The sequence below is a fragment of the Mya arenaria genome, chromosome 17, assembly GCF_026914265.1.
Source record: "Mya arenaria isolate MELC-2E11 chromosome 17, ASM2691426v1".
Classification (NCBI taxonomy): domain Eukaryota; kingdom Metazoa; phylum Mollusca; class Bivalvia; order Myida; family Myidae; genus Mya; species Mya arenaria.
In genome coordinates, this window is record NC_069138.1 from 37,985,669 (window position 1) to 38,002,546 (window position 16,878).

Here is a 16,878-nt window from a genome sequence, read left to right on the forward strand (position 1 = left end):
GTGTGACTTTGACCTTAGAGGTAGGGACACGGTTCTTACACGCGACACGCCGTCTTGGTTTGTCAAACAAAATATAAATACATAAAAAAGTTATAGCCCGGACAAGACCACCTAAATTTTATGCCCTTATTTGCAGCAATCCATGGAATTTAAACACTTAGTGCGACCTTGACCTTAAAATGTAGGAACACAGGTATTGTATGCGACACATCGTCTTTATATGCCGAGCGCATGTGGCAAGTTATTCTAAAATCTGTCTCTACAAGAGAAAGGTACAGCCCGGCCACGAGAAGTTAAGCACAGTTGACATACGGACGGACGGTGCGATTTTAATATGCTTTGAAACCTATTTTTAATCCAATATTGGTTAACAATTTTTAATCGTAAACATTTTATATTTCCAATTTTCATTCAGGAAATGACGACAAGTGTTATTTAATATTACTGCTCTCAGAGTTTCCACTATTGTTTATTGGGAGTGTGGGTTTGTACTTTTGTCAGATTTACCCTATCGTTTATTGAGAGCGAGGGTTTGTACTTTTGTCAGGTTTACACTATTGTTCATTGACAGTATGGGTTTATACTGTTGTCAGGTTTACACTATTGTGCATTGAAAGCTAGGGTTTATACCGCTGACAGGGTTTACACTATTGTTTATTGAGAGCGAGGGTTTACACCGCTGTTAGGGCTTACACTATTGTTTATTGAATGAGGGGGTTTATACTTCTGTCAGGTTTACACTATTGTTTACTGAGAGCGAAGGTTTATACTTTTGTCAGGTTTACACTAGTGTTTATTGAGAGCGAGGGTTTATACTTTGTCAGGTTAACTCTATTGTTCATTGACAGTGAGTTCTATACTTTTGTCAGGTTTACAATATTGTTTATTGATAACGAGGGTTTATACTGATGTCAGGTTTACACTAGTGTTTATAAAATGAGGGGGTTATACCTTTGTCAAGTTAACACTAGTGTTTATTGAGAGCGAGGGTTTATACCGCTGACAGGGTTTACACTAGTGTTTATTGACTGAGAGGGGTTATACGTTTGTCAGTTTTACACTAGTGTTTATTGAGAGCGAGGGTTTAAACTTTTGTCAGGTTTACCGCAGTGTTTATTGAGAGCGAGGGTTTATACTTTTGTCAGGTTTACACTAGTGTTTATTGAGAGCGAGGGTTTATACTTTTGTCAGGTTTACACTAGTGTTTATTGAGAGCGAGGGTCTATACTTTTGTCAGGTTTACACTAGTGTTTATTGAGAGCGAGGGTCTATACTTTTGTCAGGTTTACACTAGTGTTTATTGAGAGCGAGGGTCTATACTTTTGTCAGGTTTACACTAGTGTTTATTGAGAGCGAGGGTTTATACTTTTGTCAGGTTTACACTATTTATTGAGAGCGAGGGTTAAAACCAGTGTTTATTGAGAGTTAGGGTTTATACTTTTGTCAATTATTACACTAGTGTTTATTGAGAGTGAGGGTTTATACTTTTGTCAATGATTATACTAGTGTTTATTGAGAGTGAGGGTTTATTCTTTTGTCAATGATTACACTAGTGTTTATTGAGAGTGAGGGTCTATACTTTTGTCAGGTTTAAACTAGTGTTTATTGAGAGTGAGGGTTTATACTTTTGTCAATGATTACACTAGTGTTTATTGAGAGTGAGGGTTTATACTTTAGTCAGGGCTTTAACTAGCGTTTATTGAGAGTGAGGGTTTATACTTTTGTCAGGTTCAAACTAGTGTTTATTGAGAGTGAGGGTTTATACTTTTGTCAGGTTAACACCAGTGTTTATTGAGAGTGAGGGTTTATACTTTTGTCAATGATTACACTAGTGTTTATTGAGAGTGAGGGTTTATACTTTTGTCAGGTTTAAACTAGTGTTTATTGAGAGTGAGGGTTTATAATTTTATCAGGTTTACACTAGTGTTTATTGAGAGTGAGGGTTTATACTTTTGTCAATGATTACACTAGTGTTTATTGAGAACGAGGGTTTATACTTTTGTCAGGTTTAAGCAAGTGTTTATTGAGAGCGAGGGTTTATACTTTTGTCAATGATTACACTAGTGTTTATTGAGAGCGAGGGTTTATACTTTTGTCAATGATTACACTAGTGTTTATTGAGAGTGAGGGTTTATACTTTTGTCAATGATTACACTAGTGTTTATTGAGAGTGAGGGTTTATACTTTTGTCAGGTTTAAGCTAGTGTTTATTGAGAGTGAGGGTTTATACTTTTGTCAATGATTACACTAGTGTTTATTGAGAGCGAGGGTTTATACTTTTGTCAATGATTACACTAGTCTTTATTGAGAGCGAGAGTTCATACTTTTGTCAAGTTTAAGCTAGTGTTTATTGAGAGTGAGGGTTTATACTTTTGTCAGGTTAACACCAGTGTTTATTGAGAGTGAGGGTTTATACTTTTGTCAGGTTAACACCAGTGTTTATTGAGAGCGAGGTTTTATACTTTTGTCAGGTTAACACCAGTGTTTATTGAGAGTGAAGGTTTATACTTTTGTCAATGATTACACTAGTGTTTATTGAGAGTGAGGGTTTATACTTTTGTCAGGTTTAAGCTAGTGTTTATTGAGAGCGAGGGTTTATACTTTCGTCAATGATTACACTAGTGTTTATTGAGAGCGAGGGTTTATACTTTTGTCAATGATTACACTAGTGTTTATTGAGAGCGAGGGTTTATACTTTTGTCAGGTTTAAGCTAGTGTTTATTGAGAGTGAGGGTTTATAATTTTATCAGGTTTACACTAGTGTTTATTGAGAGTGAGGGTTTATACTTCTGTCAGGTTTACACTAGTGTTTATTGAGAGTTAGGGTTTATACTTTTGTCAGGTTTACACTAGTGTTTATTGAGAGTTAGGGTTTATACTTCTGTCAGGGCTTTAACTAGTGTTCATTGAGAGCGAGGGTTTATACTTTACTAAGGATCAGTTTTATACATGTAGGTAGGAAGTAAATGGACTTGACAAATATTGGTTAGATTTATTCAACAATATGGCACAAACTGTGAGGGTACATACTTATATACAGGAAAAAACAGGAATGAAGAAACAAAGGATTTGTATCTAACACAAGAATTAAGAAACAAAGGATTTGTATCAAAAACAAGAATAAAGAAACAAAGACTTTGTATCAAACACAGGAATTTAGAAACAATTTAAGGATTTGCACCAAATATACATGTAAAATCATGGACAGATAATGAGCTCAGTACACTATTTAAATATTAATACAAAAGTTATGCTTATTCAAAAACGACACCATACCACATTGTTCATTAAAAACTACAGATTACAGTTATGTCCATGTAACCAGCAGGATTACAATCTATACATTTAAATTATGTTTTATAACAAAAGTTTTTACCTGTGATGAATGGTGCACATCATTCACTGACTGAATTTAAAAATTATTTTCAAAACAATGAGAAAAATAAAAACAAAGATCTAATGTTCACATGATGTCAGTTTGAATTTCAGGCATACCATATGTATTGTCCTGCATTTCTTGGTGAGGTATCACTATCCATATAAAACATGCAAGCAGACAGTAAAAGGTGCAATATTCCAGAATGACTGCTTTTGTACAAACTAGGCAGAAAACCCAAGATATACATGAGTAAAGAAGAGTTTTGAAGCAAGTGGCAGTTGCCACCGAAGGCTCTGTGTCAGGGTGACAAACTCAACTGAAAAAAATAATTTGTTTTTAAATTTGTGAAACCTGTTATCTTTCATGTATTTCTTGGCATGAAAATGTGAATAACCATGTGCAAAATTGGTGTAACATTTTAACAAAGATTTCTAAGTTGTGTGTTAATCACTGGTAACAGGAAGTTAAATTAAAGTATATTTTTGTATATCTTGAACAACAGTATGATATTGCAAATGCCTATATTTATACTATAGACTATATTCTGGATTCTGGAATGTCATTTTTACTATCAATACGACAACACTTCATAACAATTTAAAAAATAATGGTATGCATTTTCAACAATTTCAAATAGCTTGCATTTCAGTAAGTTTATGATTTACTTTTGACAACTCTATTGTGAAATGTTGCGAGTAGGTAACAAAAACAAGAGATGTCACAGGAAATGACAAATACCCCTCATAGCAACTTTTTGGGGGCTGTGAAGTAATGATGTATTTTGTCTTCTTACGGCTGCATTCATCTGTAAGTATTATCTTGACTTTCTTTAGCTCATAGATGTGAAACACAACATACCATGGAACATGACATGTCTTAGCAATAATGTTGCAATATCATAAAGCATTTATAAATTCAATAAGTACTGAACAGCAAGCAGACCAAAGTGTTACAAAAACGCTTTCACTGACCATTATTTTAAGACCCCTTACAAGTATGCTTATGACTCTGAGAAGTGTTAATTGAAATACCATAAATTGTGTTAAGTTAAAGTTATAAAGGAGGGGAGTATTAGATGAAACCCATACGACATCCTATTTACTATTTCGTCAGAACAATATCTAAAATAAACCAACAATATGGGATACATTCTTAACTGTAAGCACATCTATTTAGTGACTCACAAATTTTTTAATCATTTTCAATACATATTAGACAAAAAAATAATGTCTACCTTGACTGAATGAAGAACAAAAAAAAAATGCTGTATTAACTGTGCCCTAAAAAAAACAACTTTTGTGCAATAAAATTTGTCAACACCATTGTGACATGTGGGCACAACAAATTATAAACTACACAACAATTATTGTTGACACTGATTTTGAATACAATGGTCTCCATTACTGAAGGTAAAGTAAAATAATCAAATACCACTTATACGATCACGATTTAGCACTTTTGGAATGAATAGTGCAAGTAACAAGGCCTGAGAACACACCAATCTGTCTCCTGTTCATTCAGCACTCTACAAGTTCCCATACTTCTCATAGAGTGAGGACATTTCCTGGCCGGACTGCTTGAAACTTTTGAAGAACTTGTGAACTTGTGCTATGCAGGTCTCAAGCTGGAGTTTGGGAAAGTCACATGTGTAGTGAACTGTGCGCATGTCAATGGTATAATTGACCTTCTCCACGGCAACTCTCCACACACACAGAGCCAGCACAGATGGCGGGAACTGACATAATTCATAATCCTGTAAGGACAACTCCAGCGCACAACGAGACACATCACGCGCAGCCCTGTAAATGGAAAAGATTGGTTCAAAATGTCAAATGCTAAAAGTTTAACAACATATTTTTTTAATTCAACGTGTATTGGATACTGTTCACAGAGTAAAGGCATAAGAGGTCTTAAAATATCTTGCACAAGAATAATTCTATCATTTCCAGTCTGTGATCACAAAGAAATACATGGCATGTGGCAGCATCGATATTGTTGTTAAACCAGAGATGTTTGTTAAACATTATGCCCCACCTGAGCGCCATGTTGTCAGGAATATTTGAACAATTGAATGAAATATGCATTGACTAAAATGACAGCTAATTTGTCATTGTCATTGGATGCCTTTGAAACAGTTTTAAGATTATGACCATGCAGAGTGTAAAAATAGTAGGGACAGTTTTTAATCAAGTTCAGATGATGAATGATATTTGCAGAAAAAAACCACGCTTTTTGCGTTCAAGGTCACTGTGACCTTGACCTTTTACCTGATGGCCCCTAAAATCAATAGGGGTCATCCACTGGTCAGGACCAACCTCCAAGTCAAGTTTAAGGGTCATAGGTGCAGGCATTGTCAAGTTATTACATGGAGAACCTTTTCACATTCAAGGTCACTGTGACCTTGACCTTTGACCCAATGACAATTAAAATCGATAGGGGTCATCTACTAGTCAGGCAAAGCCTCCATGTAAAGTCTGATGACCATAGGTCTGGACATTGTTTAGTTATCACTCAGAGAAGCTTTGACAACCTTTTCATGTTCAAGGTCACTGTGACCTTGACCTTTAACCTGATGACCACTTTAATCCCTAGGGGTCATCCACTGGTAAGGACCAACCTCCAAGCCAAGTTAAAGGGCCATGGGTGCAGGCATCGTCAAGTTATCACATAGAAAACCTTTTAACATTCAAGGTCACTGTGACCTTGACCTTTAACGCAATGATTTTGACCCCTAAAATCAATAGGGGTCAGGCCAAGCATCCATGTAAAGTCTGATGACCATAGGTCCAGACATTGTTTAGTTATCACTCAGAGAAGCTTTGACAACCTTTTCATGTTCAAGGTCACTGTGACCTTGACCTTTTACCTGATGACTGCTTTAATCACTAGGGGTCATCCACTGGTTAGGACTAACCTCCAAGCCAAGTTAAAGGGCCATGTGTGCAGGCATTGTCAAGTTATCACATAGAAAACCTTTTAACATTCAAGGTCACTGTGACCTTGACCTTTAACCCGATGATTTTGATCCCTAAAATCAATAGGGGTCAGGCCAAGCATCCATGTAAAGTCTGATGACCATAGGTCCAGACATTGTTTAGTTATCACTTGGAGAAGCTTTGTCAACCTTTTCGCGTTCAAGGACACTGTAACCTTGATCTTTGACCCAATCACCCCTAAAATCAATAGGGGTCATCTACTGGTCAGGCCCAACCTCAAAGTCAAGTTTGATGACCATATGTCCAGGCACTGTTGACTTATCACTCGGACAACCTTTTCCCATTGAAGGTCACTGTGACCTTGACCTTTGACCCAGTTACCCCTAAAATCAATAGGGGTCATCTATTGGTCATGCTCAACCTTTATGTCAAGTTTGATGACCTTCAGTCCATGAATTGTTGAGATATCAATCGGACAAGCTTTGGTGTACTGACGGACTGACAGACCGACCTACCTACCTAGCAACTGACTGACATGTGCAAAGCAATATACACCCTCTTCTTTGAAGAGGGTAAAAAAATATACCCAAACTTCTTTCACAAACCAAAATTACTGATTAAAAGCCTTGAAATAACTGAAATGACTATTGGCATTACTTCAGACTATCAGTTAGCTCAGCGTCTCCAGTACAGGTTACAAGACTGAAAGATGCATAATACTCCAGAAACTGCAGCACTGTGGGAGCCATCAGGTCAAAACAGGTTGCCATCAACACAATCAGCTCAGACTGCTTCACCTGGGGGTAAAAAGTAACATCTGTATTAAGTGCTGGTTCTAGTACATATTAAGGCATGGACTACATTTTGCAATATTAATCTTAGCAAAATGCTCCTCTCATTCATTAATCAAAACATGATCGCAAACCACCTGAGATATTTTCAATTTGTATTGGTTCAACGCCAATTTCAGGCAGTAGGTATCATCACTTTAGCGAGCTTCATTTGTCATTGCATGGTTCTTGCTTCGATTTGACTGACCAGTTGTGATGAAAGTCAATAACTGGGAATTGTTCAAGTAGGAAAATGAGCCTCACTCTTAAGTAGTAAGTTCCTTGTAATAAGTAAGCATACATCAATCTGTCACTGTTACTTGAAGTGCAAGGTTGTTGAGGCGAAAGATCTTGCACTTGATTCAAAATTCACTTGATTGTTTGTGGTGGAGCAACAAATGGTAGTGTAAATCAATCTGCCTCAGTTGTTTCCTGATTCCTCATACAAGACCAAGTCCCAGTCTAGACATGATATGATGATAGCACATGTAACACATGAAATAGCAATAGCATTGCTATTCTCTTGTTAACAATACAAAACAATGCATTAAAAAACAATGCATTTCAAATTAAACAGTATTTGAACTAAACAATTATCAATCAAGTCCCATCTGTATATTTCTTTCGATTATTTTTTTTTTATCTAGATCTAGCTTTTGTTTGCTTTTCCTTGTGTATTGCATTAGAGTACATGCAGTTGTATTCCAGTCTTGGTGCATCAGATGGTAACAAGCATCAGAATGAAAAAGATATATTGAACCTGTTCTTGCATCAGATTGTAATGAGTATATTGAACCTGTTCTTGCATCATATTGTAATGAGTATATTGAACCTGTTCTTGCATCATATTGTAATGAGTATATTAAACCTGTTCTTGAATCATATTGTAATAGGAATATTGAACCAGTGCTTGAATCATAGTGTAATGAGTATATTGAACCAGTTCTTGTATCCAATTGTAAAGGGTATATTGAACCAGTTCTTGCATCAGATTGTAAAGGGTATATTGAACCAGTTCTTGAATCATATGGTAAGGGGCATATTGAACCAGTTCTTGCATCAGATTGTAATGGGTATATTGAACCTGTTCTTGAATCAGATTGTAATTGGCATATTGAACCTGTTCTTGCATCAGATTGTAAAGGGTATATTGAACCAGTTCTTGCATCATATTGTAATAGGAATATTGAACCAGTTCTTGAATCTTATTGTAATGAGTATATTGAATCTGTTCTTGCATCAGATTGTAATGAGGAACCTGTTCTTGCATCAGATTGTAATGGGTATATTGAACCTGTTCTTGCATCAGATTGTAATGGGTATATTGAACCTGTTCTTGAATCAGAATATAATGGGTATCTTGAACCTGTTCTTGAATCAGATTGTAATGGGCATATTGAACCAGTTCTTGCATCAGATTGTAATGGGCATATTGAACCAGTTCTTGCATCAGATTGTAATGGGCATATTGAACCAGTTCTTGAATCATGTTATAATGGGCATATTGAACCAGTTCTTGCATCATATTGTAAAGAGCATATTGAACCTGTTCTTGCATCAAATTGTAATGAGCATATTGAACCTGTTCTTGCATCAGATTGTAATGAGTATATTGAATCTGTTCTTGCATCAAATTGTAATGAGCATATTGAACCAGTTCTTGCATCAGATTGTAATGAGCATATTGAATCTGTTCTTGCATCATATTGTAATGAGCATATTGAACCTGTTCTTGCATCATATTGTAATGAGTATATTGAACCTGTTCTTGCATCAGATTGTATCGAGTATATTGAACCAGTTCTTGCATCATATTGTCATGAGTATATTGAACCTGTTCTTGAATCATATTGTAATGAGTATATTGAACCAGTTCTTGAATCATATTGTAATGAGTATATTGAACCTGTTCTTGCATTCGATTGTAATGAGTATATTGAACCTGTTCCTGCATCTACCTGTTCTTGAATCATATTGTAATGAGTATATTGAACCAGTTCTTGCATCAGATTGTAATGAGTATATTGAACCAGTTCTTGAGTCATATTGTAATGAGTATATTGAACCTGTTCTTGCATCAGATTGTAATGAGTATATTGAACCAGTTCTTGCATCAGATTGTACTGAGTATATTGAATCTGTTCTTGCATCATATTGTAATGAGCATATTGAACCAGTTCTTGCATCAGATTGTAATGAGCATATTGAATCTGTTCTTGCATCATATTGTAATGAGCATATTGAACCTGTTCTTGCATCATATTGTAATGAGTATATTGAACCTGTTCTTGCATCAGATTGTAATGAGTATATTGAACCAGTTCTTGCATCATATTGTAATGAGTATATTGAACCTGTTCTTGAATCATATTGTAATGAGTATATTGAACCTGTTCTTGAATCATATTGTAATGAGTATATTGAACCTGTTCTTGCATCAGATTATAATGAGGATTTTGAACCTGTTCTTGAATCATATTGTAATGAGTATATTGAACCAGTTCTTGCATCAGATTGTAATGAGTATATTGAACCAGTTCTTGAGTCATAGTGTAATGAGTATATTGAACCTGTTCTTGCATCAGATTGTAATGAGTATATTGAACCAGTTCTTGCATCATTTGATGAGTATTTTGAACCTGTTCTTGAATCATATTGTAATGAGTATATTGAACCTGTTCTTGAATCATATTGTAATGAGTATATTGAACCTGTTCTTGCATCAGACTGTAATGAGTATATTGAATCTGTTCTTGCATCAACCTGTTTTTGAATCATATTGTAATGAGTATATTGAACCAGTTCTTGCATCAGATTGTAATGAGTATATTGAACCAGTTCTTGAGTCATATTGTAATGAGTATATTGAACCTGTTCTTGCATCAGATTGTAATGAGTATATTGAACCAGTTCTTGCATCAGATTGTAATGAGTATATTGAACCTGTTCTTGAATCATATTGTAATGGGCATATTGAACCTGTTCTTGCATCAGATTGTAATGTGGATATTGAACCTGTTCTTGAATCATATTGTAATGAGTATATTGAACCTGTTCTTGCATCAGATTGTAATGAGTATATTGAACCTGTACTTGAATCATATTGTAATAGGAATATTGAACCAGTGCTTGAATCATATTGTAATGAGGATATTGAACCAGTTCTTGCATCAGATTGTAATGAGTATATTGAACCTGTACTTGAATCATATTGTAATAGGAATATTGAACCAGTGCTTGAATCATATTGTAATGAGTATATTGAACCAGTTCTTGCATCAGATTGTAATGAGTATATTGAACTTGTTCTTGCATCAGATTGTAATGAGTATATTGAACCTGTTCTTGCATCAGATTGTAATGAGTGTATTGAACCTGTTCTTGCATCAGATTGTAATGGGCATATTGAACCTGTTCTTGCATCAATTGTAACAGGCCTATTGAACCTTTTCTTGCATCAGATTGTACCAAAGATATTGACCCTGTTCTTGTATAAAATTGTACCAAGCATATTGAATCTGTTCTTGCATCAATTGTAACAAGCCTATTGAACCTGTTCTTGCATCAATTGTAACAAGCGTATTGAACCTGTTCTTGCATCAATTGTAACAAGCCTATTGAACCTGTTCTTGCATCAGTTGTAACAAGTGTATTGAACCTGTTCTTGCATCAATTGTAACAAGCCTATTGAACCTGTTCTTGCATCAATTGTAACAAGCGTATTGAACCTGTTCTTGCATCAATACTAACAAGCGTATTGAACCTGTTCTTGCATCAATTGTAACAAGCATATTGAACCTGTTCTTGCATCAATTGTAACAAGCGTATTGAACCTGTTCTTGCATCAATTGTAACAAGCGTATTGAACCTGTTCTTGCATCAATTGTAACAAGCGTATTGAACCTGTTCTTGCATCAATTTTAACAAGCGTATTGAACCTGTTCTTGCAACAATTGTCACAAGCGTATTGAACCTGTTCTTGCATCAATTGTAACAAGGGTATTGAACCTGTTGTTGCATCAGATTGTAACAAGCTAATTGAACCTGTGCTCTGTCATGGTTTACTTTGCACTTCTTGAGGAGTTCACTGATCTTCGGTGGACAACTCTCATTCTGAAACAAACATGACCCCCAGGTTAGATAGGGTACACAAATGAAAAACAGTTCAGATTCATTGTATTCATCATTCTACCTACTAAATTCACTTATAACAGGCAGCAACAATGTTTATTAAAGGCCAGGTCTCTAACACTAATGCTCATCTGAACATATCAGTCAAACAATAGGCAAAACTCAAAAACATTAACAATAATTAATTGATTTCAACCCTAAAAAAACAAATTATATATTTTTTTAGTTAAAATGGGGACGCTTTTCAACTTTAAAAACACAAGTGAATACAATAACGATGTAATATGTGCCTCTCAAAAGCAATAAAAAAATCAAATTAAAAAGTTGATAAGAACCGCAGTGTGACAAAACCAGGTATTTAATGAATAGCAGAAGAGATTCAGTTTCAACTGCTTTCTTCTATTTTTTGAAGCAGTGAACTTAATCCTAGGGGTCCCAAACACAATCCCATCAAAGTCCTCCATAAACACTTCCTACATATCAACTTTAAAAACACAAGTGAATACAATAACGATGTAATATGTGCCTGTCAAAGCAATAAAAAAATCAAATAAAAAAGTTAATAAGAACCGCGATGTGACAAAACCAGGTATTTAATGACTAGCAGAAGATATTCAGTTTCAACTGCTTTCCTCTATTTTTTGTAGCAGTGACCTTGATCCTAGGGCTCCAAAACACAATCCCATCAAAGTCCTTCATAAACACTTCCTTCATATCAAATTTGGTCACAGTATGTCAGCCATAACTAAAGTTATTCATGACCAAACAGTAATCTAATTTTAGTAACAGCGACCTTAACCCTAGGGGGCCAAAAGGCAATCCAATGAAAGCTCTGCATAAACTTGTTCTATATACCAAGTTTGGTCACACTATGTCAGCCCTTACTTGAGTTATTCAGTACTTACAATATTTCTATTTTTAGCAACAGTGACCTTGGCCTAGACCATAACTCTCGGGCCCAAAACACAATCTCAGGAAAGGTCTCTATAAACTAGCTAAAATTATTCGATACATAAGGTGCATTTGACGCTGCCCTCCCACCAGCCAGCACAAACAATGACACAAGTCATTCTAATGAATAGTTTTTCCTTTATGAAAACCTGGTTATATTAAGAATATAAAAATGTGCATGTCAAAAGAAATTTAAAGAAAAAAATCAATCAAGGGCCATAATTTGTCTTTAGGGTTAAAATGGAGTTATGTGACCTTATTGTAAGATAGTCGTCATTATTTGTGCGAAGTATTAACTGCAATGAATGAAAAGTATAGAAGTTTTTATTAAAATCCCAACTTGCCTTAATACTTTAACCTGCCCTCAAACTTTAACCTAAGTTTCTAAGTCATTCAAGGGCCATTACTTGTATTAAGAATATTATGGAGTTATGTAATCTCATTGTGTGATGGTCCTGAACAACTGTGTGAAGTATTAAGTCCATTATATGAAGGTCATAGAAGTCATTAATAAATATCCCAACCTGCCCTAAAACTTTAACCTAAGTTCCATAGTCAATCAGGGGCCATAATTTGTATAAGGGATATTATGGAGTTATCTAACCTCATTATGTGATGGCCCTGAACAACTGTGTGAAGTATTAAGTGAAATGAATGAAGGGTATTGAAGTTATAAGTGATAATCCCAACTTGCCCTTAAATTTTAACCTAAGTTCCTAAGTCAATCAGGGGCCATAACTTGTATAAAAGATAATATGGAGTTATCTAACCTCATTATGTGATGACCCTGAACAACTGTGTGAAGTATTGAGTGAAATGAATAAAGGGTATAGAAGTAATAAATAAATATCCCAACCTGCCCAAAAACTTTAACCTAAGTTCCATAGTCTGAATCAGGAGCCATTATTTGTATAAAGGATATTATGGAGTAATCTAACCTCATCATGTGATGGCTCTGAACAACTGTGTGAAGTATTAAGTGAATTGAATTAGTGGTAATGAAGTTATAGAGTGAAAATCCCAACTTGCCCTTAAACTTTAACCGGACGCTGACGCTGGGGCGAGTAGTAAAGCCCTCCTTATTCTTCCAATAGTCAAGCTAAAAATAGCTGAAATGAAGTGCATCATTTCCTTATTGGCAACTTACCACTTGTGCATAAAGTTTCATTAACATAACATTCATACTAGACAAATGAAGATATTCAAATCATTTGTGTTAACAATGAAACCACATCTTTTGTGCGAATAAACACCAAATCGACATGCATAATCTTCCAATGACCGATTGTTTCATAAATGAAGCTTGTACTCTATTTGAGGTATACCAAAGTCAAGACAAAATTGTTGTTGTGTCATATCGTAGTTATTTTATATGTTCATTGCCAAAGCAACCATATTTTTCTCCGAAAAAAAATGCCTTTAATAATTTCATTTTGGCCCTCTATCTTCACTAAGTTTCATACTCTCTGTCAATGCAGCGAACAGGCTTTCCACACAAGTTGGTGAACCTGTAGTACTTTTCAGTGAAACCAGATGCGAACTTATATATTTAAATGATATTGCAGTGACTCCAGCCATGTACCTGTTTACAAGCGACAAGAAGACTTGCGATAACCACCAGCTCAAGGCATTCACTTGAAACCTCCATCTCAGTAAGCACTCGGTCGAACACATGTACGGCAAGGTAAAGCGTGTCCTGGCATAGAGCAAAATCATGATGCATCGCCGTCAGCCATTTGATCAGCTTCTTTCGGATGTCAGGGCTTATCTGAAAGTATGAAAAATCCAGTGTTTATGAATAAATAAAAACAAGAGGGCCACAATGACTCTAAATTTTTCAACTGAATTAAAATCTGTGATCTTCTCAAAGCTGAAGACATGGTCCAAATTTTAAAACTGTAGCTTCAAAAATAAGAAAGTAGGGCAGAAGGTCACCAGACAATGTCAATATTGATATTTGTTTTCAAAACTCTGCACATGTTCTAAATTCCATTACAGTAGCTTCAAAAATTAAAACGTAGGTTAAAAAGATACAATCAAGGTCATCAAAGCACAGCATTTATATTTATTTTCAAAACAGTAAACATGGTTGAAATTGCAGCTTAAAAAAAACAAAACAGAACAGGTCAAAAGGTCAGTCATGGTCATCATCCAAGGACAACATTGATATAAAGTTACAAAAATGTACTAGTAGTCCAAATTTCATAGCTGTAGCTTCAAAAATGAGAAAGTAGGTTAAAAGGTCACATTGGTAATCAGAGGACAACATTGACATTTGTTTTCAAAACTCTACACATGGGCAATTGTTCATTGCTGTAGCTTCAAAAATATGAAAGTAGGTCAAAAAGTCACAGTCAAGGTCATCCAAGCACAACATTGGTATTTGTTTTCAAAATTGTTGACATCCTCCAAAAATCATTTCTGTAGCTTCATAAAGAAAAGAAAGTAGGTCAGGTCACAGTCAACAGGAACCGGGGACAACGTTAATATTTGTTTTCAAAACTCTTCACATGTTCCAAATTTCTTTGCTGAAGCTTCAAAAATATGAAAGTAGGTCAAAAGGTCACAGTCAATGTCATACAGCCACAGCATTGATATTTGTTTTCAAAATTGTGGACATATTCCAACTTTCATTGCTGTAGCTTCAAAGATAAGAAAGAATGTCAAAAGAGATGGAACTAGCTTCATAACCACAGGAAAATTGTTTGAATGGGACCACTATATGATGCTAGATACAATTTATTAAAGGTCAAGGCATAGCCGTTTCTAACAGTAAGATTATCAATTATTTCCTATAACAGTATACAAAAAACTTTAGAGCATGGCCAGGTTTGACCACAGGTATAATTTGATGTTCACAAGCAATTGTGTTGGTTTGAACAATATTTACTGTACACAAGTACATTTAGATAATACAGAAATTACATACATGATATTAGTGTTTGAACTTACACAAACAACGAACAATGCACCATCCAATGAAATGAACAAACTGCCTAGGTAACAAGGACATGAAAGAGCTGCACACAGATCAGACAAGAATAAAATTCAACCTTTAACACTCACAACATATTTTCCCTTCATTATACATGAATTAAATTCATGTTTATATTAGATGTAATATGTATCCATGCAAGTTATCAAGTTATTGTGAAAGAAGGAGTGTATGCTCGATCAGGAGTTTGAACCCCAAACCTTTCGACCTGCAGCCAACACCACAACCACATTGCCATAAAAACTAGCTCAACAACGAGGCTGCTGGAAGTGCCCTATAAGGCTGACACTAGAAGATTTTAACAAAACAATGGTCTAGTTCAATGGAAGGTCTGACTGTTAAAATAATTACTGAGTAAAACAAAAAATCTACTAGAAAGTAAAGAAATATGAAATTAACTTTAACCTTAGCGACTATTTTTAAGAATTCATAAAAATATCAAATATATTCCCTTGTTTCTAAAAAAAGATAATGATGTAAGTAATCTTCAAGGGAGCCAATATAGCAAAATTTGCTCCAAGGGTAAACTATCAGATTTTAACAGCATCTGTTTATAGCAAACTTGTAACCCACAGGGTGGGCCCAGTTTTGACCCAAGGGCATCATTTGAACTATTTGGTAAACAACCACTAGACAATGTTACACACAAAATATCTAACATAAGCTCTAGGCCTAATGGTTTCGTCAAGAAGAGTTGTATAGTTTTGTTTTTTTTCCTTTAGGTTGACATGGCAACCAGATTTTTATGTGGAATTAATTTCTTTGAACAATTTCGAAAGAGCACAACACAAGGAACATCATTTTAAAGTGTCTTAAAAAGTGTCCAAGCGGTTTAGGAGGAGATGATGATAACAAGAAATTGTTGACACTGGACGGCGAACGCCGGACATAGATTGATCACAATAGCTCAACCTGAGCACTTTGTGACATTCATGAGACGGCTCGTGCGGCCGGTTGCACCCGAAATATGACGATTGTTTCAATGCATTATTTTTCTTCAATGTTATAAATCGTATGTTACCTCCGGTTGGTTTCTAAGACACCTCTCAATACGGTATTTACTCTCAATATTGAGTCGGTGGGCGAAGATGTCGTCCACGTAATCCTCGAACCCGTAATGCTCCTGGCCGGTAAACGAGCACTGCGCATCTTTGACCCTGCGCGTGGACGGGAACTCCCACATATCCTCAAGACGGCGGAGGTCAACACTGGGAGAAACTGATTCCTGGAGCCCGGAATCGCACAGGGAAACGCTGCCCGGTCCCATAATGGGCGTGGTCTGTCGCGACCAGTTCAGTCTGACCTGAAATATGAGGAAACGAACTAATGCAACTACACTTTATTCGGTTGACCATTTACACATAACGAATGTCCGAGTTTTATATTTCCGTACTTAGTGTTTTGCATAAATAGACATTCAATTGTAATTCGATGTTATCCCGAAAATGGACGACATGTCTTAGGTTACCTTCGGTTGGTTTTTCAGACAGCTCTCCAAATAGTATTTTTTCTCAATATTGAGAAAGAGTGTGGAAATATCTTGCACATTATCCTCGTGCTCGCCAGGCTCCTGGTCGTCGCACGAGCACTGCGCATCTGTGATCTTTTGCGTGGACGGCCATTCCCCGACGTCCTCAAGACAGCGAAGGTCAACAT

At 35.7% G+C, this 16,878-nt stretch overlaps 1 protein-coding gene across 1 annotated transcript; it reads right to left on the reverse strand.

Annotated features, from left to right (window-relative positions):
* Nucleotides 1-4,904: 4,904 nt before the first annotated feature.
* Nucleotides 4,905-16,878, reverse strand: LOC128223457 (cyclin-O-like). The gene is made up of 5 exons (XM_052932737.1): nt 16,786-16,878; nt 16,244-16,525; nt 13,810-13,995; nt 6,973-7,112; nt 4,905-5,178 (listed from the first exon to the last, which is right to left on the reverse strand). The coding sequence occupies exons 1-5, from the start codon at nt 16,876-16,878 to the stop codon at nt 4,905-4,907; spliced, it is 975 nt and encodes a 324-aa protein (XP_052788697.1).

Coding starts and splice junctions, on each gene's coding strand:
- LOC128223457 (XM_052932737.1), bottom strand. CDS start 16,878: ATGTTGACCTTCGCTGTCTTGAGGACGTCGGGGAATGGCCGTCCACGC. Junction 13,996..16,243: donor GTCTTAGAAACCAACCGGAG/GTAACATACGAT, acceptor TCATACTTTCAG/ATAAGCCCTGACATCCGAAA. Junction 7,113..13,809: donor TTCTTGTCGCTTGTAAACAG/GTACATGGCTGG, acceptor TTTTACCCCCAG/GTGAAGCAGTCTGAGCTGAT.